This window comes from Leopardus geoffroyi, chromosome A1, assembly GCF_018350155.1.
Source record: "Leopardus geoffroyi isolate Oge1 chromosome A1, O.geoffroyi_Oge1_pat1.0, whole genome shotgun sequence".
Taxonomy (NCBI): domain Eukaryota; kingdom Metazoa; phylum Chordata; class Mammalia; order Carnivora; family Felidae; genus Leopardus; species Leopardus geoffroyi.
The window spans coordinates 15,447,449-15,473,036 of record NC_059326.1 but is presented as its reverse complement, the minus strand read 5'-3'; the positions used below and the strand labels follow the sequence as shown (position 1 = coordinate 15,473,036).

General features: G+C 41.2%; 1 protein-coding gene across 4 annotated transcripts; it reads right to left on the bottom strand.

Annotated features, from left to right (window-relative positions):
• Nucleotides 1-1,298: 1,298 nt before the first annotated feature.
• SERTM1 (serine rich and transmembrane domain containing 1) lies at nucleotides 1,299-24,638 on the bottom strand. Of its 4 annotated transcripts, none has more exons than XM_045474172.1 (3): nucleotides 24,524-24,638; nucleotides 22,653-22,710; nucleotides 1,299-3,911 (listed from the first exon to the last, which is right to left on the bottom strand). In XM_045474172.1, the coding sequence occupies exon 3, from the start codon at nucleotides 3,711-3,713 to the stop codon at nucleotides 3,390-3,392; it is 324 nt and encodes a 107-aa protein (XP_045330128.1). In that variant the 5' UTR covers nucleotides 3,714-3,911; nucleotides 22,653-22,710; nucleotides 24,524-24,638; the 3' UTR covers nucleotides 1,299-3,389. The 4 variants fall into 4 exon arrangements, with proteins under 4 accessions (XP_045330128.1, XP_045330124.1, XP_045330135.1 ...); XM_045474168.1 differs by having other exon boundaries at nucleotides 22,653-22,714; nucleotides 24,524-24,633; XM_045474179.1 differs by lacking the exon at nucleotides 24,524-24,638 and adding an exon at nucleotides 22,802-22,849 and having other exon boundaries at nucleotides 22,653-22,714.
• Nucleotides 24,639-25,588: the final 950 nt, after the last annotated feature.

The window sequence follows — 25,588 nt, the reverse complement described above, 5'->3', positions numbered from 1 at the left end:
CCCACAGCCTCCCTTCCCTCCAACACCCACCATACCCCTCCACACACAGCCTTGGCATCCTATCCTGAGTAACTCAGGCTCTGGGGAATGTGGTACTGGGGGCTTGGGTCTGTATGCTGCCCCAGTGGGGATGGGTCCTAGAGGACTTTGCAAACCAGAGCAGGACCTGGCAATGGCTTGAAGTGGCAGCCTCTCCAGGAAAGGCAGACCTGAGGCAGAGCCAACTCTAGAAACTGGCATTTCTCCTTGAGAATGTTTCATTTTTCAGTTGTGTCATTGTTTTCCTTTGGATTGTGAGAATACAATGTAAAATGTTTTCTCTCATTTTATAAATCCTGTCAGTTAGCCCTCAGTCGTCTGCCATCGTCTGTTATATGCACATGGTCTTATGAAAATGGTGTTGTGGGGAAGAAGGGATGTGACCTTCCTCACGTCCCTCTTGCACTGAGCCCAGTACGATGGCCATAGCTTTCACTGAGGAGGGTGGCCTGGAGTTCAGACCCTTGCAGGAAAGTGAGAAGGTTTGGGGGGGGGGGTGCTTTAAGCTGTGCATAGGAGGGCAACTTAGCTTGGAGATACAGCAGTTGTTTCAGGTAGTAAATGAGAGGTGAGAGCTCTTGACCTCCGCAAATACACTAGAGCAATATATGTGACCCTTCCTTTGCCACCATGTGTCCCACTGATCACAAGCATCACCCAGGGCCCTTCTTACAAATACCAGTTTTCTGGCTCCGCTCCTGAGGTCTGGGCTGTGGCCTGGAAACCAGGGTATTTTCCAAGTGTCTAGGTGAATCTTCTGACCAGGGAAGTGTGCGACTCACTGCCCCAAGGGTGGGGGGGGGGACTCTTGCGGGGTGGGGAGAGGCTGAGATCAGGGTCACTCACTCATTAGGGACCCTGCTTCAGAGAGGATGTGCAGACAGAGTGATGGAAAAGCCTCCCTAAGAGGGAAGACCACCTCACTGAAAACAATAAGAGAAGAACCAGGCTTTCAGTGGGCTCTACTTCTTTATTTATAAACCAGTCCTCCAACCTTTCTGAACTTCCTGGACAAGTTCATCTCAAATTGTGCAACCCGTTATCTTGGCAAGCTTGACAAGTCCTAATACACATTTGCGAATGTTGCTTTTAAATACTCCACTTAATCTGGAGACCAAGAACCACTGCAGCAGCAGGGAGGGGGATCTACCTGCAGATTTTCTTTTAAAGGCAGTTTTACTTTCAGAAGTCCTTGTGTCTCTTTCAGAAGGAAAGAATATAAAGTTACCCTTAGAACAGATGGTACTCAGATTATCCTATTGTGTGGCAAACTTGTTACTTTATTTTTTTTTTTAAATCACTTGATCCATATCCTTTCTTCCTCAATAACCAAAATAGCACAAAATTAACCAAAAAAGCAAAGGTGATAACACAGATGCCTCTGTTATCCTGTAGTTTTTACAGAATTTTTAATTGGGAGCGTGTGAAAATATATATATATACATTAGTACACACACACACACACACACACACACACACACATTCAGAGACAGCTGATAATGATCTAAAGTAATGGAGTTCTTCTAGTCCAGCATTTACACTACATAACACTGCAACACATTGCCATGCTTGAAATGGCAGCAGAAACCACGTTTTCACTAATTACGCATTTTAGGACAGCAACTCTGTGCAGGTCTTATGGTGTCTGGGAACATTTTTCATATAAATAGTTCACTGTGGTCTGATTTAAAGTGAAGCTTATGGATTTAAGAAAAACAACAACAAACAAACAACCTTCAGATCCTCATTACCGGTCCTCATCTGTCTCAGCATTTTGGAATGACAAAAATACACCTTGTAAAAATGGTGGATTCTTTATCCCATTTGAGTTACTAGACTGTGTCGCCTGCACAATCAATCCAAAGGATGTACTGAAACTCCGCTACTGAAGGTTAGAAAATGTTTTGGACAAGAAATGATCCACTTGCCGTGGGAAGATGGGGCATGTTGATGCAGTGGGTTCCGTAGGCTGATGAACTTCATTGTTTATGCTGTGGGCCATTTATTATTTTTAAAATTAAATCAAAGTTCTCACTCTAAAGAAGCTGTAGTTTATTTGCTTTGTTTTTAGGGGGAGCTTGATTTCTTCCGTCTTCTAAGTCTGTGCTCACAGGTATGCCTCACTTCATGGACAAAGCCCCCAAGTTCAGTGTTTGGGTGAACATAGTGTGGGGCTCCCAGGATCACTAAGTTCTCAGCAGCTACACAACTTCAATGTCTATAATTTCTAACAAAAACCCACATCCCGGGGTTCTAATTCAAAGTGTTATGTTAACATAGAACAACTAATTATCAGAGACATGTCACATTCATGGAGTATATAATAATATATAAAATAGCAATTTAGTCCCTTAAGTTTTGCAATCTAATGTGGGTGAACAAACATCTGACATCTGGGAGCCTTAACAGAATTCTGCACTAAAATTATAAAGACTATGAAACTGAATAAAGGAACATGCTTACATGACTGCTAGGAGTTATTACTGCAGAAAACAGAACTAAATGAATATTTTTCCATATGCTTAATTTCCACTAATAGAAAGTATAGCTATAAAATAAAAACTTCTTAGTGTCTCTTAGGGTGTTTCTCTTAGTAACAGCAATTATCACAAAGAATTCTACAACAGTAGGAGTATTATGACTATAACATAAGTAGAAAAAAATAAAACCAAGAGGCAAAAATACATTACAGACTGCATCATAACACATATTTGGCTTGCTATTAAAAGTTACTCTTCCAAAACTTTTCCATAGTGACTTATCAATAAATGTGATTTTCATTTTTTAAAGTGAAAACATTTAGCATATTTTGCCTCCGGTTATAGGAATGTTATACATTAAATCTAAATTGATTCTTTTTTTTTTTTTAATTTGATGTTTCCACTTTATCTTTTAAATATGGAAAATGTCTTCTAAGTAGCTCAGACTTAATTTTGCCAGTTCCTGCCAGCTCAGTTGGTTTCACGGTTTTGTAAGGGAAATGAAGGGCAAGAGTCTGTATCCAGCACCCACTGTGAGGCCGCCTCGCGTGATTTCCGCCTCGGGTGTCCTGCAGAGTGAAATGAACTGATCCACCCTCAAGAAGTCCGCTCCGGATTGGTCAGGTGGTTTGTGTGAAATTCTGCCCCTTAAGGTTTGCACACATTTCTCTGAGTCAGCATCAACTCCTACATTCACAAATGGAAAGCATCATGACTGGAAGGAGAGATTAGGGGTGAAGGAGGAGACACAGGTCTCATTGGTTGGAAAAGAGAGGGGGTTATTTCTTTCATGAAGCAACTACTTCATGTGACACTTCCCGCAAGGGAAAACCGAGGCTGCTGCAGCATTCAAGAATTCTTCTGTTTTCTTCATGAGGAAAGGTTGGAGAAAGTGGACCTTTGAGAGGAAATACTACAGACTTCCAAATTGGTGAAAGAACTACCAGCATCACTTGGGTACTCTGGGTAGGAGGAACTGGAAGAGATGATATTTTTGAGCCTCTGGAGGGCAATGATTAAAAGCAGAAGCAGAAACGCTAAAAGGCTAAGGAATATGGACACATAGATGTAGACATTTGACAGGTGGCCTGAGGAAGGGTCTACCGATGTGGACAGGGATGTAGGAAAGAGCTCAAGGAAAGTTCCATTCTCCACGTTACCCGAAAATACAGATGAAGAGGCAGGTTCAGACATCTTTCATGGAGGGTCAAAGGACGCACAAGTATGTTAAAAGTCAGTTTCACACAGGGGTTAAAATGGACAGAATCAGCATTGTTTTGTTTTGTTTTGTTTTGTTTTTTATGATAGGAAAGACTGCAGGCAGTTAAATCAGCACAAGGAAACTTCTTGGATTTCAAACAAAGGCAGCAGGGGATCAGGTGTCCATTGGCCCTGCAAAAACAAACAGACAACAAAAAGGAACAACTGAATGCGTTATTCACAAAATATCACACTTCAGTCTTATTTCCAGTTTTCACTTCAAGAAGGGAAGGGAATGAAATTACTTCTCCAGGAACAGGTAATGCTTATGATACTACAAATGATGATATAAAAATAAACTTTTATTTCATTTTACCGCTGCAGTACCCCAGGTACCAGGATTCTCCAAGGAACTAAAATAAGTAAAAAGGAAAATACATTTCTGATGTGTTCCATCTGCTGTGATTTCAACAGATGCTCCAAGTGGATGATCTGAGAATAGGACCCAGAAAGTCAGTGCCAAACCTCTCTTCTCCAGAAAATTAACTCTGCACACCTCTAGCCCACTAGCACCTTCCCAGCCAGGATTTATCTCTACTATACTTTGAAGAATCACGCCGTGCAGGTAAGTTTGCTTTTTCGTTGAACATTTATAATTTTCTGATTTGTTTATAAAAATTCATCTCCTTGAAATGAGGGGCCATTTCTTCATATTTCTTTTCTATCTACCTGTGTACGTTCTAGTGCATACTTTAGCACTGAATAAAAACTTCAGATTAATTTAGAAGAAAAAAGGTTGGATTCCCTCTGAGTGATGGAAAGTACAAGATTTGCTGTCAAGAGACTTAGGTTTGAGGTCCGAATTCCCTTTTACCTTTGGGAAGTTGGGCAAATTGCCTACATTTTCTGAGCTTCACTTTCCCATCTGTAAAATGTATAGCACCTGTCCCACCTGTGTTATCAAGAAAACAGCCATGGGAGCACTTTGTGAATTGTAGAGGTTGGGCCAAAATGAGTTGATAGTGTGTGTATGTGTGTTTATTGGGTGTGGAGAAGGCATGATTTTCTGGCAGCCGGGAGGCAGAGTATGCCCTTGACCACGTTCTCGCTCCTAACGTGGTCCTTGTGAGGAACACACAGGCAAAGCAGACTGACAGGCAGGTAGCAAGCAGGAGACGGCATGATTCCCCAGGCTCCGAGTGTGGGTGTAGCATGTCTCAGACACCCTCTCCGCCGTGACTGGCAAAGTCACAGTCGGTTTCTGCCTCGGCCTCCAGCCCGCTAAGTCCACGTGGAGGCGCGGAATGCATCGATCCCTCTGGGCAGAAGACTCTTCAAGTCGAGAAAAGAGGCTCTTCCTAGCTCTCTGTGGCATTAGATCCCTTTGTTGTAAATTTCTAAACCTCCTCCTGTCATATAGAATGAAATGCTAATGTGAAAAATCCACTCTGCCCCTGGCTTTCCCTCTTCCTAAACTCTGCCCTGCATTTTATCTTGAAAACTTGCTTTTCCCTTCTGTACTCCAGATCTAATTAAGTGGCTGATTCTTTGAGGGTCTGACATTGGCCACTGTGGCCAGAGCTGAGCAGCATTAATGATCCCTGGGAAGCAGGGGACACTTATGAGAAGATTGTCCCTGCTGGGTGTCATGCAGGCTAATGATCTTAGTGAGTTCCTCTGAGTAGGCCACATGCAGTGTCTTAGTAGTTCCTAAAGTAATTTGACTCCTACTCCTCATTATACTTTGCTTGGTGATTTTAATTCCATTAAGTTGCTACAGGCTCCTAATGATCCTTAAAAAAAGAGAGAGAGAGTCACAGGGGGGCTAAAATGTGTCACACTGATTTGGCAGTCCCTTGCCTTTTTATGTAAATGTCCTAGCCATTCATCTTTAGGGAAAATAGTCTCAGAGGCAGCAAGATCATTAGGAAAGAAAACTAGGATGGAAACCTTATGGGCTGAATGAATAAGAAGAAATATTCTTAGTATTCTGGAAAGACCTCCTAAATCTAGCTGAGGAAACTGAGAGACAAAGAAGCTAACTGATCTGACAAAAGAAACCTCTCATTAAAAGATAAGCTAGGACTTGGGGTTTCTGCCCATCCTCACTCCTTATACCATCTGGTCTCAATTTTCCTGACATTTGAGTAGTAAGGATTTTACATCCTATTTTCCTAGCATGGGCGACGAGGGAACTAAGCAGTTTATGTGTTCCTCACAGCTACTCGGTAGAGCAGGAATTATTATTCTCATTTTGTAGATGAGGAAACTGAGCCACAAAGACATGATTTACTCAGGATACACAGCTAGACAGTGACAGACTAGGGACCCCATGCCTGAACTGTGTTCTTAGTTTTCTCAACTGTGATGGGAAGAGAAAAATGATGAAGAGTTGCATCATTAGCTCCTACCTGCCACTTACTCTGGGCAAGCTCGCTGTTCACTCTTGGCATTTCAGTTTTCCTGTTGGTGCAATAAAACTCACCTTTCCTACCTCACCAAGAGGTCCTGAGCTAGGATGTGATAACATTTCCATAAACATACTTAGAAAATTATAAAAGGCCATCCCACGTAAAGTCCCAGTAGACATATAGTTCCTTCTGAATGCTTAGAAAGGCTAGAAGAGCTTTCAAAGTCTCGGCTGGTCCTACAGTTCTGACACATGCAGGTCATAGATTCAGCTGGAATTGGCTGATTTTTCTAAAGCCACCTTTGCTACCCAACACTGTCGTTTTCTGGGGGTGAGCTGGAGGCACAGACAGTGTCACTAGGGTGTCAGCAGTTCAGTGGAGAAGCTCACAGCTGGCTGCCGGACCACTTTTTTAAAACAAAGGCATCTCTTTACGTTGTAAATATTCCAAGGAAACTTTTCACATCAAGAAGATCTTCACTTTCAGACAAAAGGGCCCCTGTGGGCCTCAACTGTCTGTGAAATGGGTTTACAGGAAAGGAGGCTAAGAAGTTTTGGGGAGAGCATCTGATCTTCTAAGAGGTCTTGGAAGAATGGTAGAAATGAATAAATGAAAGTTTGTGTTATTGTCCGACACTTCACAATTAAATACCTTCTCCTTTAAATATTTTCCTCCCAGTATTTCAGACTTAATATCATTTCCAGAATACTTCTTAATTTTAAATGACAGATATGCAAATTTTGTTTCACTGTCCTACTCTGAAACCACCGAATATTTGTACTGTTAGAGACTGTTTTAGTTTTGATGGCACTGATTCTCATTTTCTTATTCAAGTTTTAAAAATTTGGTGGATCTTCCTTCTCTCTGGTGAATGTTTTGACAATCTGTGTATAAATGTTCAGGATGAAGCAGGTTGTACATGTTCAGGCCTTGTGACTGTGTGAATGAGGCCAAAGGTAGCACTGTGAAAATGAAATCAAACAAACGTTTCAAGATGATGCACCTTGGGCCATTTCTCCCAAACGGATTAGGTTTAAAGAAAAGAAGAGAGAGACTTCATCTTAAATGCATAGCCTTGACCTGTCTCAGGGCAGCATCGATGTCCTCTCATTTCGGGTGGCACCTAACGCCACGTGGGCATTATGATGTTCTTTTTTTTTTTTTTTCCTGAGCCATCCTCAAAAAGTGATATTTGAGAAAGGGAAATGAGACAGCTAGATCAAAACATTACAAATGAAGATTTGTGTAAATATTTTGGTTCATGGTCGGCCAGCTTTCCCTTTGTCTCTTGGAATAAAAACCTGTGCCGGGGAGGAATCTATAAAAGGCAGTCACCTACTTAAGTGAGGAAGAGTGGATGTGTAATGTCACCATGAGCCCAGTGGGGCAGGGAGATGGAGAGACAGTAGAGACAGGGCAGACTGAGGGGTCTCTGGTTTCAGGACACTCAGCACCATGCCTCTGTGAGTCCTCTGGAAGAATGGAAGCTTTCCTTCCCATGGGGTCATTATGAGAACTGTAAAGTTTCAGAAGAACAAAAGCATACCCTCTGACGTGTACTTCATGCCTGGTAAAAGGAAAAAGAGCCGACAGGCCCCCACCTCTGAGTCTGCACACACAAGCACTGCAAGCAAGACCTCTGGTGGCCTGCATATGGGTGGAGCCAACGCCATGCCTTGACTTCTACAATGTAATGGTGTCCACAACTCAGCCCACAGTCAGCCTCAAATCTGGCATGGCAATTGCTGAGTTTCTGACCTTTATTCGATACATTTCTATGTGAAGAACAACTATTTGAAAGGTTTTTATTGTGGAAAACTGGGATAAGCTGCTTTGTTGCCTTGCAAACATAAAGAGTACCCTGGCTGTTAGGATGTCGGAATCAGCTTTTCATCATTAGCAAGTCCTGCTATGTCATTCTCCAAAAGGTTGTCTTCTCAAACCATCAGTAATGATTTGATAGAGTTGATAAGTTATTAACATGACATGGTAAAATCCTTGTTTCCGTCCACAAATGTCGAATTTGATTAACATAATGATATATTGGATCTCTTTCTCTGTAGAACACATAGAAACTATCATTTCCAAAATCTAGTAGGGACTTTATCACACGTAAGCAAAGCTGGTTTTAGTTCTACTTAAAAAACAATATGCTTTCTATGAGACCTCGAGCCATTCCTTTACTATTTGCACGATTATCTTCTCTCTGAACGCTTTCTCTTTGGCTGATGGCCTTTTAGGCCATGCTAGATGAGAGAAAGTTGGTGCTGACATAACATATGCCCCACCCACACTTCTCTAAATGTCAGTTGTCACTTGCAGTTGCAAATACTTACCCCTGGTCTTGGAATAATGAAAATAAAGTTTATTGTCTTATGTGCTATAATTATTCAAAGATGATTCAGCCATCCATATATTTGTCTGAGAACTGCTCTTGTCAGTATAATACTTAGCAGGGTAGAATTATATGTGAATTCTGTTTATGATTCCCTGTCATAGCCCAATAAAAAATAAAACCAAGTGATGAAATAAACTGAGTCTATGTATTATCAGATACTGAATTTGAAGACCATCTTGTGAGAAGAAATATAGAATATGAAGATTCTGAATAATACACTGGAATTCATGGATCTGGACTGATAATGTTAGATAAAAAATTAAAATTAACAGTTCTCTTTATCTACTGTTCAAATGAATGATCAGAATATAGTCAGAGCTTTTTCATAGTACTTTGGTGAAAATTTTTAAAATGACAAAGTAATAATTTAGTATCAGCTAAAAAATTTTTTTTTAACATTTAAAAAATCAATTTCTAGGGTAGGTCTTTAAGTTGTTTTAGATCCAGACCAGTCTTCCTAATTCTCTCTATCTTGGTGAGGACTTGGTGGTAAGGGTAATCTGGATTACTCTCAGGCCCAGTAAAATATTTCCCTAACAAAATAAATTATACTCAGAATGCTTTTATGCTAGATGAACTGTTTGTACTAATTCTTTAAAAAATCATTATCTACATAAATTATAATTCACAAAATATTCAGAATATACCTTTCTTGATATACAAAGTGGTGCAGATTGAAGTTAAAAAAAAATGTATACAAGCAAGTATTTCAAAAGGGAATATACACATGACTGACCATCCATCTTGTACAACCTCAAATGTAATTATAGTATGACCTCCCTTGCATTTATATAACACTGTTTTTCTGGAGAAATCAAAGTAGTCTTTTAAAAAATTTTTTTAATCTTTATTTATTTTTGAAAGAGAGAGAGAGAGAGACAGAATGTGATTAGGGGAGGGGCAGAGAGAGAGGGAAACACAGAATCCGAAGCAGGCTCCAGGCTTTGAGCTGTCAGCACAGAGCCCGACACGGGGCTCCATCTCACGAATGTGAGATCATGACCTGAACCGAAGTCGGAGCCACACAGGAACCCCTCAAAGTATTATTCTTAATGAATTTTTGTTGTATTTATATTCCATGTGAAGATTTCACGACCAAAACACTGCTTCGTAAGAATAAAAGAATGTCACTCTTTTAGAATAAGATAGTTTAAATGCATAATTTTCTGGCTAAAAAACAGGTCAAATACAAAGACAGGTCTAGGCATAGCATTGTCATGATTCTTTTATGATGTGTAGAAAACACCAGGAAGGGCTGGGTCCTACCCTCTGGGGATATTGGACCCATCTAGGCTAACACAATCCAAATCAGAATGAGAAAAGTAGCACCCTGAAGGCTGAAGGAAGCACGAGCTGAGTAAGAAGCAGCAGAACAATGAAAATCTTCTACGGAGAGGGAGGAAAGGTCACTGTGCTTAAACACTTGATTTAAAGGAAAAGCGAACAGCCAGAGAAATGATGACTTGAGGATCATAGGCAATGTCCAAATGAGTCAGTGGGAAGAAAGAAGGCAGGAAGCAAGACTGGCCTTTCAAGATGTTATAGTATTTTTAGTAAGGGCTTTCAGGTCAGTTCTCGCCCTCCACTAGGATCTGATCTTTTCCAGTATTTTAGAAGTGTATTAAGAAAAACAGCTAGTGTACTCTCCCGCAGCACATATACTAAGAAAAACAGCCAGAACTGGAGCAGCTAAAATTGGTTAAATCATATCATTAGTATACTTAAAAACCTTACTTATTTTTAATAAGATTGGACACATATAAAAAATTTTTCATTAAATCATGCTCTGGTAGCAGAATGGAATGGTGTTGTCTCCTCTTCCATGGTCTGTCATTCTGCCTCTAAAATAACTTAGCTCTAATATATTTTTTGTTTAATCAGGAATTTCTCGTAACAGTCCCCTTATAGAGTATGACACTGGGAAAATTTGTCCTTGTAAACCTAATTTTGTGATTGTTACAATTTTCTTTAAATCTTTACATGTAGACCACTACGTATCCCCAATCTCCTCTCTCAGGCTCCAGGGAACTGTGGGTTCCTCTAAAACTGCTGTAAGGGAATAGGGAAAAGCCTGGACGTTTGTTTTTCAACAGCCATTTAATGAAGTCCCCTCTAAGTCTAAGCAGATTCCTCACAAGTGGGCAGCCATGGACCACTCACTATAATTGGGGAAAATGTGATACTGTATTCCTCCCGAACAGTACTTTTGTTTGGGTCTACTGCTGCCTAATTCTTTAAGTAGGTAGATTCCTCAGTTTGTAGCTTATTGTCTTCATTGATTCCTCTTTATCTTGATTCCTCATTCCATTTCCTTCCGTCTCCCATAGGCATCCAAACTAATGTGTTTAATGAGGACCTTTAGGTTTGCCTCTTTCTGTAAATGCCTATTGTTTTATATGTATTTTCTTGTAAACTTTCATCATCTCATAAACTTTCAATTTATAACAATGGATATGTAGTAAATATTTCATTCACTCCATAAATTAACCCCCAGACCTCACCTCTACTTAAAATACCTTGATAATTGAAGCAGAGGGAAGAGAGGAATATAAATTATATAATATATCCAGTTCTCTGGTTTTGCAAATAAGAGTATTCCAAAGACTAATAGCTATCCTCTATCCATAAAATCACATGTACAGGTACAATTAAAAAACAAAAAGTGATGACACAGGTTGTCTGAAAAGAACTTGAGTATTATCAAATAATTAAGCAAGCCACTATTCATGACAACTACAGTCATGTATTTGTTTAAACTAAGATGCTTTATAGTCTACTCCTTAAAAATAGATTTGAATATTACAAATGTATATAAATGTTTTAGGTCTTACATTTTAAGTCTCAAGCTCACAGAGTTTCTACGTGATGACATTTTTAATCAAGGCACAGCATTTACTTGAATTAATGAGCCATTGTCCCTCATAATATAACTACAAATAGAACCTTAGTTGATTACATAGTATGTAAATTGCCCATCCCTTCTGGATATTAGCCCAGTATTTAGCATAATATATACATATGAATTTTGCTAAATAAGTTCTCCATTCCCCCCCCCCCCCCCCCCCCCCCCCCCCCCCCCCCCCCGTCCTCTACGGCTGACAGTCAATGATGATGCTTTCCACAGTAAAATGGGTATTTAGGAAGAATGATTAGTAATTGGCAGCTTAGGCAGGCTGTTTTGGATACAGCCAGTTTTGGCCATATTACATTATTTAGGAGTCAGATGAATATTCAGAAAAAGAAATAGGGAGCAGATTTCAAGATCCATTCCCAGATGCAATGCAAAATCCTTTGGCCAATTAGAAGAAAAAATGGCTTTCTTATAAAGGACATTATGAGGACAACTGGGGAAATTTAAACATAGATAGCACACTAGATAATTGCATTATATAAATATTAAATTTCCTAAGTGATATAGGAGAATGTTCTGTTATTAGGAAATGCATGTTAAAGTTTGTAGCCAAAAAGTGTCCTAATATCAGCAAATAACACTGAAATGTTTTAGCCAAAAACAAAAACAAAAACAACCCAAAAAACAAGCACACACATTTATACACACATACAGAAAGAAATATGATAAAGCATATATGTCAAAATGTTCACAATTGGTTTAGTCTAGTTAAAGTCTATAGTTAAACAATCTATAGGTGTGCATGGTTATTATCCTTGCAAATTTTCAGTAGATTTGGAATTTCTCAACATACAAGTTGCGGGGAAAAATGACTTGTCCCCAAAGCTATTAATGAAAATAGGCTTGGTATGATATTTGTAAGTCAGCTAAAATGTTAGGAGCTTTTAAAAATATACAATTATAGAAGCCTGATTCTTCAAAGGAATCTTTCAAATGGCATTGGAAAAACCTCACGTATTTGCTGCTACCATCAGCCCATTATGCCCACTAATCCATGGTTACTGGAGGTGAAGCGTTAGAGGAAGTTTAATATGCCGGAGAAACTGGATTCATGGTGGTGGGGTGACTTGCCAGCCAGCCTTATTCCTAACTTCACCCCTGCCATCACCCACTGGTCTGAATCTCAATCTGGACCTCCAGAATCATGAAATCCAATTGTTTGTCTTACATCAGCAGTCATCTTCAGAAGCAGCCAGACATCTCTCCTACAATTTAAATACCCAAAGATATTAGGGACTCTGGAGGCATCTTGAGTCAAGAAAGAATAGTTGGTGTTTTGGGTTTTTTTTTTTATTGAGATGTAATTGACATATAACATTATATTAGTTTCAGGTTAAATAGGATCTGGTACCAATTCCAGTGTGTGAGGCAGAACTGGGGAGCTGTTCTCCACACCAACAAGCAATTCTAGGAATACTGGCGGAGTGTCCTATAATTCAATCCAATTCCAACGACACTATCGGGAGATAGTATCAGATTTCACGGGTTGAGGGTTCAATCCTACGACACCCTCCTCTGCAATATAGACGTTTCTAACACCAGTCCTAAGCCCCAGGTTGTTACATGTGTTTCTGAATGGTGATAAATCAGAGGTTCCCAAGCCCCCCTCCTCAGCTTCAATTAATTTTCTAGGGCAGCTCACTGAACTCAGAGAAACATTTTACTTATTAGGTTACCAGTTTATTGTAAAAGGATATAACTCAGAAACAACCAGACAGCAGCAGGTGATGCATAGAGCAAGGTATGGGGAAAGGGCACAGAGCTTCCATGCCGAGTGATCCCCTCTCCCAGCACGTCCCAGCACGGCCAGCCCGGATGCTCTCTGAACCCTGTCTTTCTGGGTTTTCATGGAGGCTTCATTACATAGGCATGATTGATTAAATCATCAATCGTCACTGCAAAATGCGGCTACAAATGAAAAAATAGAGGGCACTGATATTAATAGTGCTTTTTGCCAGTCATCAGCAATCATATGACTGTGAATATAGGTAAGTACCCTAAAATGATGAGTACCAGATGAGTCAGATTTTAGACAGGGGTTACATAAAACACCACTATAAGGAGACAAAGTGCTCTCTTATGGCTCTGAAATTACTCATCTACCAGGATTTTCAGGTACACCAGGGAGGGCAGGGGACAGAAAAGAGGACATTGTGTCCTCATGAGGAAAGCGTGTTCCCACATGGGATTTCCTGTGGTCCTCCTAATCCTTGGTGTGGACCAAACAGCAGTGCTTGCCTTAATGCTCTCTATCTCCCTCGTTTTCTGTCTGTCTGTCTGTCTGTCTCTATCTCAGGCAGTACAGTGAACTCAAAAGTCTGGCTAACAAAGAGAATGTCTACATGTTCCTTGTAACATGGAACAAAATGATATGGCAGGCTATCAAGTGTAGGAGGAAATCAAGTCCTTAGCAGCCTGTTGTCATTTTAGATAACGACTCAAGAATCTGTCAAAGACAATAGGGAAGCAATAAACAAGTGTAGGCTCAAATTCTCCCAGAATGTGTTTTTAACTTAAAAACATAAAAGGAGGTGAAATTGAAAAATAATTAGGAATTTATTTTGCGTTTTAACTTAAAAATATAAGGAGGTGAAATTGAAAAATAATTAGGAATTACTTGGAGAAAAAAGACCACCACAATAGTTATATATTCTTCTAAAAATATAAAGAAATATTGTTTTATTTAACGGAACCACGAGTATCTCTTATATGAGATTTAACTGACTTTTTCCTCTATCAGGGTGGGGCTATCTACTTTTAAGGTTGTGGGCTCTATGTGTTTTATTCAGTTGTGGGAATAGCTTTGGTCAGAAGCACATGTCCACACTTCACTCACTACTATTTTTTTTCATGTTTATTTATTTATTTTGAGAGAGAGAGAGAGACCATGCAAGCAAGCAGCAGAGGGGCAGACAGAGGTGGGGGGCGGGGGGCGGAAAGTAAGAATCCCAAGCAGGCTCCTCGCTGTGAGCCCAGAGCCTGACATGGGGCTTCATGAGATCATGACGTGAGCTAAAAGAGTCAGACACTTAACTGGCTGAGCCACCCAGACGCCCCTCACTAGTCTTATATCTAGTCTTAGTTCTCTTTTATTTCAATGGTGTGCGCTGGAATGTAGGGGGCAAATTGTGTCAGAAGAGTAGAGGAGGTAGAGGGGAGAGAAAGAGAGTGGGGGGAGCATACCCTAGTAATTGTAGAATGGGAATATATATGGCTCCAGGATATGATAGGCAGAAGAAGGTATACCCAGGATGTTATGTAGGGGAAAGAATGTCCAGCATGCCAGTTTAGGAAAACAGCAGTAAGAATATCAATGATAGCAGCCAGGATTTATTAAATAAAAGCCTATACTAATTTTGTATGTGCGTTCATGTGTACACAAGCATTGTACATGTGTATTTTCTCTCATCTTCACAGCTCTTTAAGGTAGTCATTATTGCTCCTCACCTTTCTTTAACGGATGAGAAAATTAAGGATCAGAGAATTTAAAAGCTTGCCCAAGATCACCCAGCCACTTAGAGGCAGGGCTGGAATTCAAATCTGTATCCCTGTGTCTCCAAATGCTCTATATTCACTACCTTCCTTCTCTCCAGGGAGCCTGAGGGTAAAAGAGGGATAATTTCAAGACTTGTGGTCATTCATGCTGTTCACGTGTTTCTGTTGTTTCCTTCTCCTTCCAGGCATGTTGTAGGATTGCATGTTCCCATCCCCTCTGACTTTAGGGTGGCCAGATGACTTGTTTTGGCCAACAGAATCTGGAAAAAGTGACATGTCACTTCTAGGTAGAAAATGTAAGGCCATGTGAGATTTGCCACATCCCTTCCCTTTGCTGCAATAACTGTTTAAGTACAGGACAGCTTCTGTCCCGGGGTGAGCTGGGTAAGGACCGCCACCCTTGCTGGCCTTATCAATACTTAGTGTTAATGACGAATGCACTTGTTTTTTTGTGTGTGTTTCCATTAAATTTTTTAAAGTTTATTTATTTATTTTGAGAGAGACAGAGACAGTACAAGTTGGGAGGGGCAGAGAGAGAGAGAGAGAGAGAGAGAGAGAGAGAGAGAATCCCAAGCAGGCTCTGCCCTGCCCTGCCAGCACAGAGCCCAAGGTGGGGCTCAAACTCAACGGAACTATGAGATCATGAGCTGAGCCGAAACCAGGAGTCGGATGCTTAACCTCCTGAGCCACCCAGGTGTCCCTTGGCACTTGTTGTAAGCCATTATCTACCTTCTACTGACTGATGTAAGGTCTTATTATACTATGACAGCAGAGGTTATGCTTGGTATTCAAGAAATTTAAGAAGCCAAATTCTGAGTATAACTTAGAGTTGCATGAATTGTCTATGTAATATGTTAAAACCCACTCGTGGCAGTGGTGAGCAAGAAGATTGTAGAGGATGTTTTGGTGAACTTTAATTTCATGCAAGAGTGAGGCTTAAAGGGATGAGAATTAGCTACTGGTGTGGCCAAAAACATATTCCCTAATAATCTGAAACATGATCAGTTGCTACCGTGTAAGGATAGTCCTGACCAGCTATAACTTCAGTATGCACAAAGGGTTTCAAGTGGGAACATGTAAGAGATAGTAAAGATATTAAGACTAACTCATTACTTCTAATGGGAAAAAACAATTCATTATACAAGTAATGGGACAGTGGTATTGCCTTTGGTTAAGAAAAACTATATTTTCTGGTGCATTTCATTTATTCATTCAACAAATACTTGTTAACTATGTACAGGAAGGTGATAAAATATTACTATTATATGCATGAGTCTATTGCATATACAATTTTTATAGTGACCATCTTGAGTAACAAATCTAAAAGACCTTTCCTATATTACCTGTGCTATATTATATGTTCCTTTTTATCAGGCTACCTGCTACTTTTCCAGCCTCATTTTTCCCATTGTTCCTAAGATTGGTGGTTCAAGCATATCAAACTGTTCTTGATTTCCCACATTTTTTTAAAAGCGTATATGTTTAATCCTTATATTTATATATGTCTTCTCCCTAACTCCACCCAAAATCCAATTTGTTCATTCTTCAAGACTCTATTCAAGCCTTCCCTCCTGTCTCATCTAGTTATTCACTCATAATATAAATCCCCACCTACTTTCTCTACACAAATTTCTGGCTCCTTTCTCTGCACTCTCATGATAATTTCTATACCTTTTCACACTAGCATTTCTCACATTTTATTATACTTATTATATTTGTTTACCTGTTTCTCTAAAACTTTGATAGACTATGAACTCATAAATAGAGGATACCATTTCACTAATCTTTATAGCCATGAACCAGCACAGTGTCTTGTATAAAGATGTTCAATAAGCATTTGTAGGATGGTTGCATGAATAAAAGAGTAAGGGAATGAAGAAACTGGAAGCTTCTTGAAGAGGTATTCCATATTTGTTCTATTTTTTGGATGTGCAATAATATTTATTGAATGAATGAATGATTTTGTATAAAATCATATCAATTACTCAAAGGATAAGTACTCAATAGTAAAGAATAATGTGGAACACACCCTAAATTTTATAACTATTTTAGTTATGGCAATAAAATTTATAGTTTCAAGTTCTAGAGCAAACTCTGAGCATACTTTTTATCAAGCAATTGTGTCAACAAAAATTTTATTTAATCAAGTATCCACCAGGATAACCAAGGAAAGGATGTAGGAATCTGCTGTAAATATTGAAATTCATTACTGTGAACATAGATCAGGGATTGTAACAAATGTATTTTGAAGAGCACAATGAAAATCATGAGAGTTTACCATAGTGAGTCAGTGAAGACCTGACTGGATATAAAATAGAACACATTGTTTTTAATTTAAAATGTTCTTTCAGTTAAACTTCATGATAATCCCATCCTTTGAAAATTACTAAGTCCGTTACAATCACAACGCTTGGCACTGTATTCATCTGTGGAGACAAACAGGATCAAGGACAATACCCACTTTCCAATCATCACAGAGGAAGACAATTTTAATTTACTTCATTCAGGAACATCATATGCCGTGGTACTCTGTTAGTCACTCTACCTCAAGAATTAGCTCACCTCTCCCCTCACCAAAAGAACCTAAAAGCCAAAACAGAGCAAAACAAAATTCAACAGAAAATCAGCACAGAAATGGAAAATGTTTACAGTTTTATAAATTTCTCAATTTAACTACAAAGCCCCACACTGGAGATCATTGCTACTTAAAGTAGCCACTTGCCTCTGTCAGGAATATGTGGGTTACGAGTCCTTGTGAAATGAGGAACTTGTAAAGCACTGCTTCCAGCATCCAAAATGTCTTACTACAGAAAGAACACAGACAGACAGACAGAGGGAGGAAGGAAGGAAGGAAGGAGGGAGGGAGGGAGGGAAGGAGGAAGGGAGGGAGGGAAGGAAGGAAGGAAGGAAGGAAGGAAGGAAGGAAGGAAGGAAGGAGGGAAGGAGGGAGGGAAGGAAGAAAGGGAGGAGGGAGGGAGGGAAGGAAGTCAGGAAGGAAGGAGGGAGGGAGGGAGGAAGGAAGGAAGGAAGGAAGGAAGGAGGGAAGGAGGGAGGGAAGGAGGGAGGGAGGAAGGTTGGAAGGGAGGGAGGGAGAAAGCTAAACTAAAAAGTATACTAGTGCCTTATATTCTGGCTCAAGTCCCATATCTCATGGTGAGTGAGTAACGATTCAAGGGCTGGCACTGATGCATGGACCATACTCTGAATACCATTCCATCTGGATCATAGTCATGGTGATGTGAGCAGTGAAATCCTAAGCAGTATTGTGCTAACACCCTAATCCAGACCTCAGCTTCTTGGAAAAATAACAAAAAGAATGAAAACACATGAGCAGAAAAGAAGCAATTTTTTTTTTTCTTTTCATTCATTCTGGAACTGACTTAAGTCATTTATCATACATTAAGTTATTCTTTCTTTCCCTGTGATCTCTCTTAATATTAATTTTCCTCTATTCAGAAAATCAAACAATACCAAAACAAAAAGTAAATAAGCAACCACAAAAGGAAAACATTATTCATAGAATTGGGTAACTAGAAGTACTTATAAATCAGGAAGCCAAGGTCTCCAAAGTTAAGTAAATTAAAATTTGAAGGTCATTGTTCATATACCTTCTGGAAAAGGATGGTGGAAGGAGATAGCTAGTGGCTGAAACCACAAATTAGGAGCCTAGGATCCTTTCCTGGTTCCAAATCCACTCTATACTCAGAGCTGAGTTGGGCAGCCAACAAGAAGAAATTAGGTGAAAAACATGTTACTCGGTTTCTTTTGTCATTCAGAGGTTAATTCATCATTTGAATCAAAATATATGCCATGAAGGTCCAAATCTGAGACCAAAAATAATAAGGATACTAGACAGGAGACAGAAGGAAAGATCTTGGAAACTCATTTCAGTGAACCAGACCAACTTTGTTGCCAAGTAGTCCTTTTGAAGGTCTGAGAATCTGTCAATATTCCACTGTCACTCTAAAAGTGTGCCCTTAACCTTGCACTTGACTCATGGAAATCGAGGTCAATAAGCTCACTAAGGACTTTCTCATGAGGAATTGTTAGAATGATAGGTTACCAAGGTATATGAAGGTCATCAAGGAGAGTATTAGTAAATATATATTTTTTCACCTGGGTTCTATTTACATGGGTGTGTTGAGCACATGAATACTCACATTGAGTGCTTCTTTATATGAATGTCAAACATCAATAAAAATCAATAAAAATGTTTTTGTGTTTTTTTATAAATTTTTGTTAATGTTTATTTAGTGTAGAGAGAGAGAGAGAGAGAGACAGAGAGATGGGGGAACGGCAGAGAGAGAGGGAGACACAGAATTGGAAACAGACTCCAGGCTCTAAGCTGTCAGCACAGAGCCTGAAGTGGGGCTCGAACCCATGAACTGTGAGATCATGACCTGAGCCGAAGTCGGATGCTTAACTGCCTGAACCACCGATGCTCCAGAATGTTTTTTTTTTTTTTTTAAGGGCAGAAAATGTGCCAGGCTTATCAGATGAATTATTTGAGTGGTTCCCATTTCATCCAAAAATGTACGGCATTGTAGGCTAACAATGTAAATAATACATTCTGAGAATTTACCCCATGGGATAAAGTTAGACAAATTTAAAAGGTGCATGCACAAAGATGCATTCCGTAGCTAAACACTGGAGCTACCATGATGTCCGTGAGTCAAGGATTGGTTAAATAAATGATGTTAGGGGGCGCCTGGGTGGCAGAGTCGGTTAAGCATCCGACTTCAGCCAGGTCACGATCTCGCGGTCCGTGAGTTCGAGCCCCGCGTCAGGCTCTGGGCTGATGGCTCAGAGCCTGGAGCCTGTTTCTGATTCTGTGTCTCCCTCTCTCTCTGCCCCTCCCCCATTCATGCTCTGTCTCTCTCTGTCCCAAAAATAAAAATAAAAACGTTGAAAAAAAAATTATAAAAAAAAAAAATAAATAAATGATGTTAGAATCATGCAATGTAGGACTCTGATATAATAAAAAGGACTACATTTTCTAACCTGGAAAGATGCTGGACACGTATGCCTAAGTCAAAAAGTAAGCTTCAGAATAGTGCATAGTGTGATTCCATTTTCACAAAATAAGAACTACTAGCATTGCTACACAATATTAGAGGCATGCAAAAGTAAACTAAACTAAACAAGAGATTATGCACCAAGTTATTAACATTTCTTGTTAGCAGGTAATATGGGTATGTTTGGTTACATCCTATTTTGTGCATGTATGTGAATTTTGGTACACAGAAATATATTGTTTTATAATCAGGAAAAAACCAATAAAGGTGTTTTCATTAGAAAAATAGAAATAAAATTTAATGATAGCATATGCAGTGAAAAGGCAACTGGTTTTTAAGCCCAGAACTCTTTCTCCTCCCCCTCCTTTTTCCCTCCCCCACCCCACTCCTCCTCCTCCTATTCCTTTTTGTACTGCATATACTTAACACAAACCTTTGAAACGGTTCACTTGTACCTTTCCTTTCAAAGTTTAAGACTCTCAGGCTGAGACAAATAAGTCAATCTGCCCATTAGGGCTTAACTGCTCTTTGTATTACAGTTGCATTTTATGGGATACCGTGAATGTTTTATTTAAGAAAAGAGAAGAGTAGATCCCTCTGCTAGAATCCTGGTCACAGGGGAAATTGAAAGTGATTAAGAACCAAACTGGTTTAATGGGCAATAGTTAATAAATTACCAGGCACTTCTAATCAGTATCAGACCACTGTGGCAAATTAATCAGGAAAGCTGCTATTTTGGCTTTCCCTAAGGAGCAAATTTATATGTTGAATGAATTGTCTTGGTGTTTTAACCTTGGAATAAGTCATCTTCGTGTCTTTCTGAATTTGACACAGGATCTAACAGCCACCTATCCTTTTGTTTCACATCAAAAATTATACACGGGTATTTTACTTTAAGTTACCCTGTTTAGCAAGTATTACAGGCTTATAATTTCCATACCCATTCACTACTGTCTATAACACTATCAAACAGTCAAAAATATCAACAACATCAACAGCGTCAACAATCAAGCCCATAATGTAAATTATAAATCTGGGCCCACTGATTTCCCATCTTAATATAACTTAATAGGTGAGAATTTAAAAATTAGGAATTCAGGAAATACTAATGGCAGTCTATCCTGTTCCTGATATAAATTCAGAGCTTTGAAATATTGGCACTGTTTTGGTTGGATTGTGCCATTTCATGCTTAGAGATACTATTACATTGTATATGGCTACTTGACTATTCAGAATCTCCACTTTTTTTTTTATGGTTTTTGTTGTTGCCAAAAAACTTATTAGACTAAACAGTGATTACTTTCTGGTTCCAAATGTGAACATGAGCATGGATCCTATACATAGGAACTCCTGAAGGAGGCATACTGTGTCTTGAGACTGAGTAACTCAGAACACTATATACCATAGGCACACCTGCCACAAAACACAATCAGAACTGAAGGGCTCCCAGAACTTGGCTCATCAGCCTGCTGTCCTAGATCTGACATGGTCAGTGAATGCATAGATAGACTTCCTGAGTTCTAAATCAAAGGCTGGTCCACATGTGTACATATCACGGACTTCTGCACCCATGTCTTTGGCTTGATTTCTCTAGGTACATCCATTAGCTAAAAGGAATCTTGCCAATTCATGCACTTAGTTTGAGCTGCTTCTTTGTTATGTTCCCTATTCCATTAATTAAGTTAAAGGCTTTAGTATTTTTTTAGCTGTCACTAGGAATAATAACAATAATAAAAGTTAAGCCCATGATGCTTTATATTGACATAGTAATATAATAATATAATATGCTCCACACATGTCTACTTGAAGAAAATGGCATTCTTCTGCAACACTACTTTCTTGGGTTCTGGTTTCATTTAGCAGACGTTTACTGAATGGCTCATCAGTGCTAAGAGCCAGGCAAGTGAGACCTACACAGTACCTGATGTCAAGGGACTTTTAGGAATATAGTTTTCCAGGTTCTTAAATTACTATTTTAAAAACTCAAAGGAGCAGAATAAAAAAACTCAATTATAATTTTAAGTTTTGCTTCTCCCTAATAACAAATTAAATATAAAAATGCTTCAAGTCTACAACTTAAAAAAAAAAAAGAAAAAGATATTAAAATACAAGTGCAAGGAGAAGAGCAAGCCTAGAGAAGAAGGGATATTATCAAATGGGCTGACATAGATCTACATAGAGGCCAAATCAGAGAGTTTTGCTTGTGATGGGTTAATCTTTCATTCTTAGAAAAAATGGGGGCTTCTGGGTGGCTCAGTCAGTTAAGCGTTCAACTCTTGATTTTGGCTCCAGTCATGACCTCATGGTTCATGAGTTTGAGCCCCATGTCGGGCTCGGCACTGAGTGCGGAGACTGCTTGGGATTCTCTCTCTGCCCCTACCCATTTGTGTGCATGTGTGTGCTCTCTCTCTCTCTCAAAATAAATAAATAAACTTAAAAAAAAGAATAAATGTATGACTCCACATTACCTAATGATTAGTATGGTTAATCATTCTTACCAATCAACTGCCCTCCTTCATCTGCCCTCATTAAAAAAAAAAAAAGTCATAGGAAACCTGCAAATAAACCCTCTTATGGATTCGATGCCGTATGTCATCACACCATTATTTATCTCTTAACCCCTGACAAGCTTTTGCACATCATAGACATCAAATGAAATCTGTTGAATTGCACTAACAGCAGGGAAAATGGAATGTATCTTACCTTACAGGAATCTTCTTTAATGAGAACCATGAGCAAGTGTGGAGCTCTTCAGAGCAGTCTGCCTTATGTAGAAGAATCAAAAATAATAAATACATAACCCAAAGAAGTAATAAGCCTCAAAATCAAAACACAGAAATGGAATACCCCACCCATTTTCTGGAGCTCCATATTCCCAGAATGTTCGGAGGCTGGCAGATGGCTCTCCATCCCCACAGTGCCCAGCATTCGAAGGACGTGCCCTGTGGGAGTGGTGGCAGTGCAACTTGGTTACGAGCTGGACTCACTAATACACACTTCAGAGAGCGATGTGCATCAAGGGATCAACTAGGTGCTGATTATAACTAGGCGCGGTGCTGTGTACATGTGGGATGGTGGGGGTAGGGGGACAAGACGCCTCTGTACTTAGCGAAATGAAGCATTTTAGTCACGAAATAGATTTAAGAATCTGTAGGAGCTAGAGTACAAATAAGCTAAAACAGTCAGACTAGTTGCATACTTTAAGCTAATTAAATACCTTTTTTTTTTTAAGGGGGATGCACTGGGCATCAAGACTGCATTAGGAGGTAAACCGTTTAAGAAAACGCTATCACTTATCTTGCTTTTTTTCTGTTGATCGGCTGTTGTCTGACAACGAATCTAGAAAATGTAAAGCAAAAAGCTCCAGAGGAGAAACATCTTGAGGAGTGGTCCCTGGGGTTGGCCCCAGGGCGTAATCGTTGCGGGTTTCTCCCTTTGCACCTACAGCGTAGACTGGACCAAAAGGCTTTGAGAATGTCCAGAACCATAGGATCCTATTATCCACCACAAAGAACCACCTAAGTACTTACACACTTCAGTAAAATAAATAAATAAGTAAATAAATAACGAAGGAAATTTAACAGGCAGAGGACCTGAAGGAGGTTAGGAAACAGACCCTGCCCCCGGAGTCTGACACCAACCCAAGCCTGGCGGGCCGCAGGCATGCAGCGGCAGAAAGCGCGCAGGTACAGCCACAAACCTGGTCCTCAACAAGATGTTTCTGTGAATGAACGCATCCTTCTGCTACCCGGAGTGGGGCACATCACACACCTCTCTCTAAATCATCTAGGATGTCATTTGTCCGTAATCCACGCACCTCGACAGGGAAACACGGGATTCCAGCATCTCCTCAGACCCGGGAAAAGGGGAAAGTAGCTGGCGCGGCTGGCTTCTTCGGGAACTCGGAAGCCACCGCTGGGGAACGCAAGTGTTCAGCACCAGGTAAAACTTCCCCGGATTTGAAGCCACCCAAGATGGGTGAAAAGACTCCCGCAAACACAGGAAGATGCAAAGCGGGCAGTGTGCGCGTGGCGAGTAAAGGAATGGCCGGATGACCCTGGAAATCCGGAGAGGTGACCGCACGAACCACAAAGGCAAAAGCAAACAATGCACCTAGAAACACGTTCTGCAAAGTGTAGAACTGTCTACACTTGCACAGAGGAGTCCATCTGTGCAGCAGCGGACGCGGGGGCAGGTCCTCCCGGCGCTCTGGGTCCGGGACAAAAGCGGGTGCTCCCGGGGCCACGGGCATTACGTCGCCCAGGGAGGTCATCCCGAGAATCTGGAACCTCCGACCTGCGGAGGTTGCTGGGGGCCGCAAAGGACACGGCTAGCCACAAATGGGATGGATTCGGGGTGTCCAGGGAAGGAGCCAAACCTCCGGGAACCGGGGAGAGTCTGGGAGGCGGCTCCGGAGGGAGTGGAAGCTCCGCAACTCGAGGCCGCCCCACGCGAGGAGTCGGGGCGCTCTCCGCCGAGGGCGAGCCCTCCTCCGGCGCTCGGCACCCCGCGCGTCCCCGGCTCCCCACTCCTCTGCCTCCGCGCGCGGGCGGCGTCGGGAGCCTGTCACTGACCTGCGGGTCGGGACGATCCGACCTCCCCGGCCGCGCTCCGGCACCCCGGGTGGGACTAGGGCGGTGCCAAGCTCCTCGCAGGCCCCCGGGTCTCTGCGATCCGCGCCCGCGAAGCCGTCCGCGGGGAAGTCAGGCGCAGCGTGCGGTGAGCTGCCGGAGCGCACGGGCGGGCGGCGGGCGCAGCTGGAGTGAAGCCGGGGCCGCCGAGTCGGCGGGACCGCGGGTCTCCCTCCGCCCCTGCGGCCCGCACAGCCAATGGCTGCGAGCGGGGCCCACTCCCCGCCGCCCCCCAGCCGCTGCTCTGGCTGGCGCTTGGCTGGAGGACAGCAGCCCCGCTCCGGCGAGGGAGGAGCTTGAGCCCGCGCTGGAAAATCCTGGAGGACGAGGAGGCGTTCGCACAGGGAGCCCCATCTGGGGAAGGCAGGTGTGGTGCCCTTAACTTTGTGTGTGTGGGGGGGGGGGGGGAGTTATGGGGGTGCAGTTTCTTTGGGGGGCTCAGGAACTTCTCAGCAGGTGAAAGCATCTGCTTCCTGCCAAGTTTCTTACTCAAACATCTATTATGAGTCCCGCGCAGCCCCCACTCCAAACCGCGAGCCCCGGTCGGTCGATCGCAGCAAGCCCAGCTCTGAGCAGCATGAGGACTTTGCCCCATCCTGTGTCGGCTTCGCCTCACGCGTCTCTCCTTCCGTGCTTTTCTCTTCTTTCCCCTCTGAATCCTCTGCCAAACCATCAGATGAAATGAACGGGATCGCAGTCTCCATCACTGCCAGGGAAACCGGCAACCGTAAAAGTCCCTACGGGGTAACTGGCTTAGAGAGGGTCATAGACCTTAAAAGAACTCTGGGAAGGGAGGGAGCCTTTCAATGACCAGACGAACTTCGGTTACCAAGCAGCCTCGTGATCTTCACTTAAAGACTCTGGATGCCTGTTTTTTGTTTGTTTTTTGTTTTTACTGTAAAACTTACTTCAACTGATCATTTAAGATGTCTGTGGTCTCTTCTGCTCTGACAATTCAACAATCCAGTTGGCTCTGACTTATTTGCCTGGTGAAGGGCTGAGCCCCTG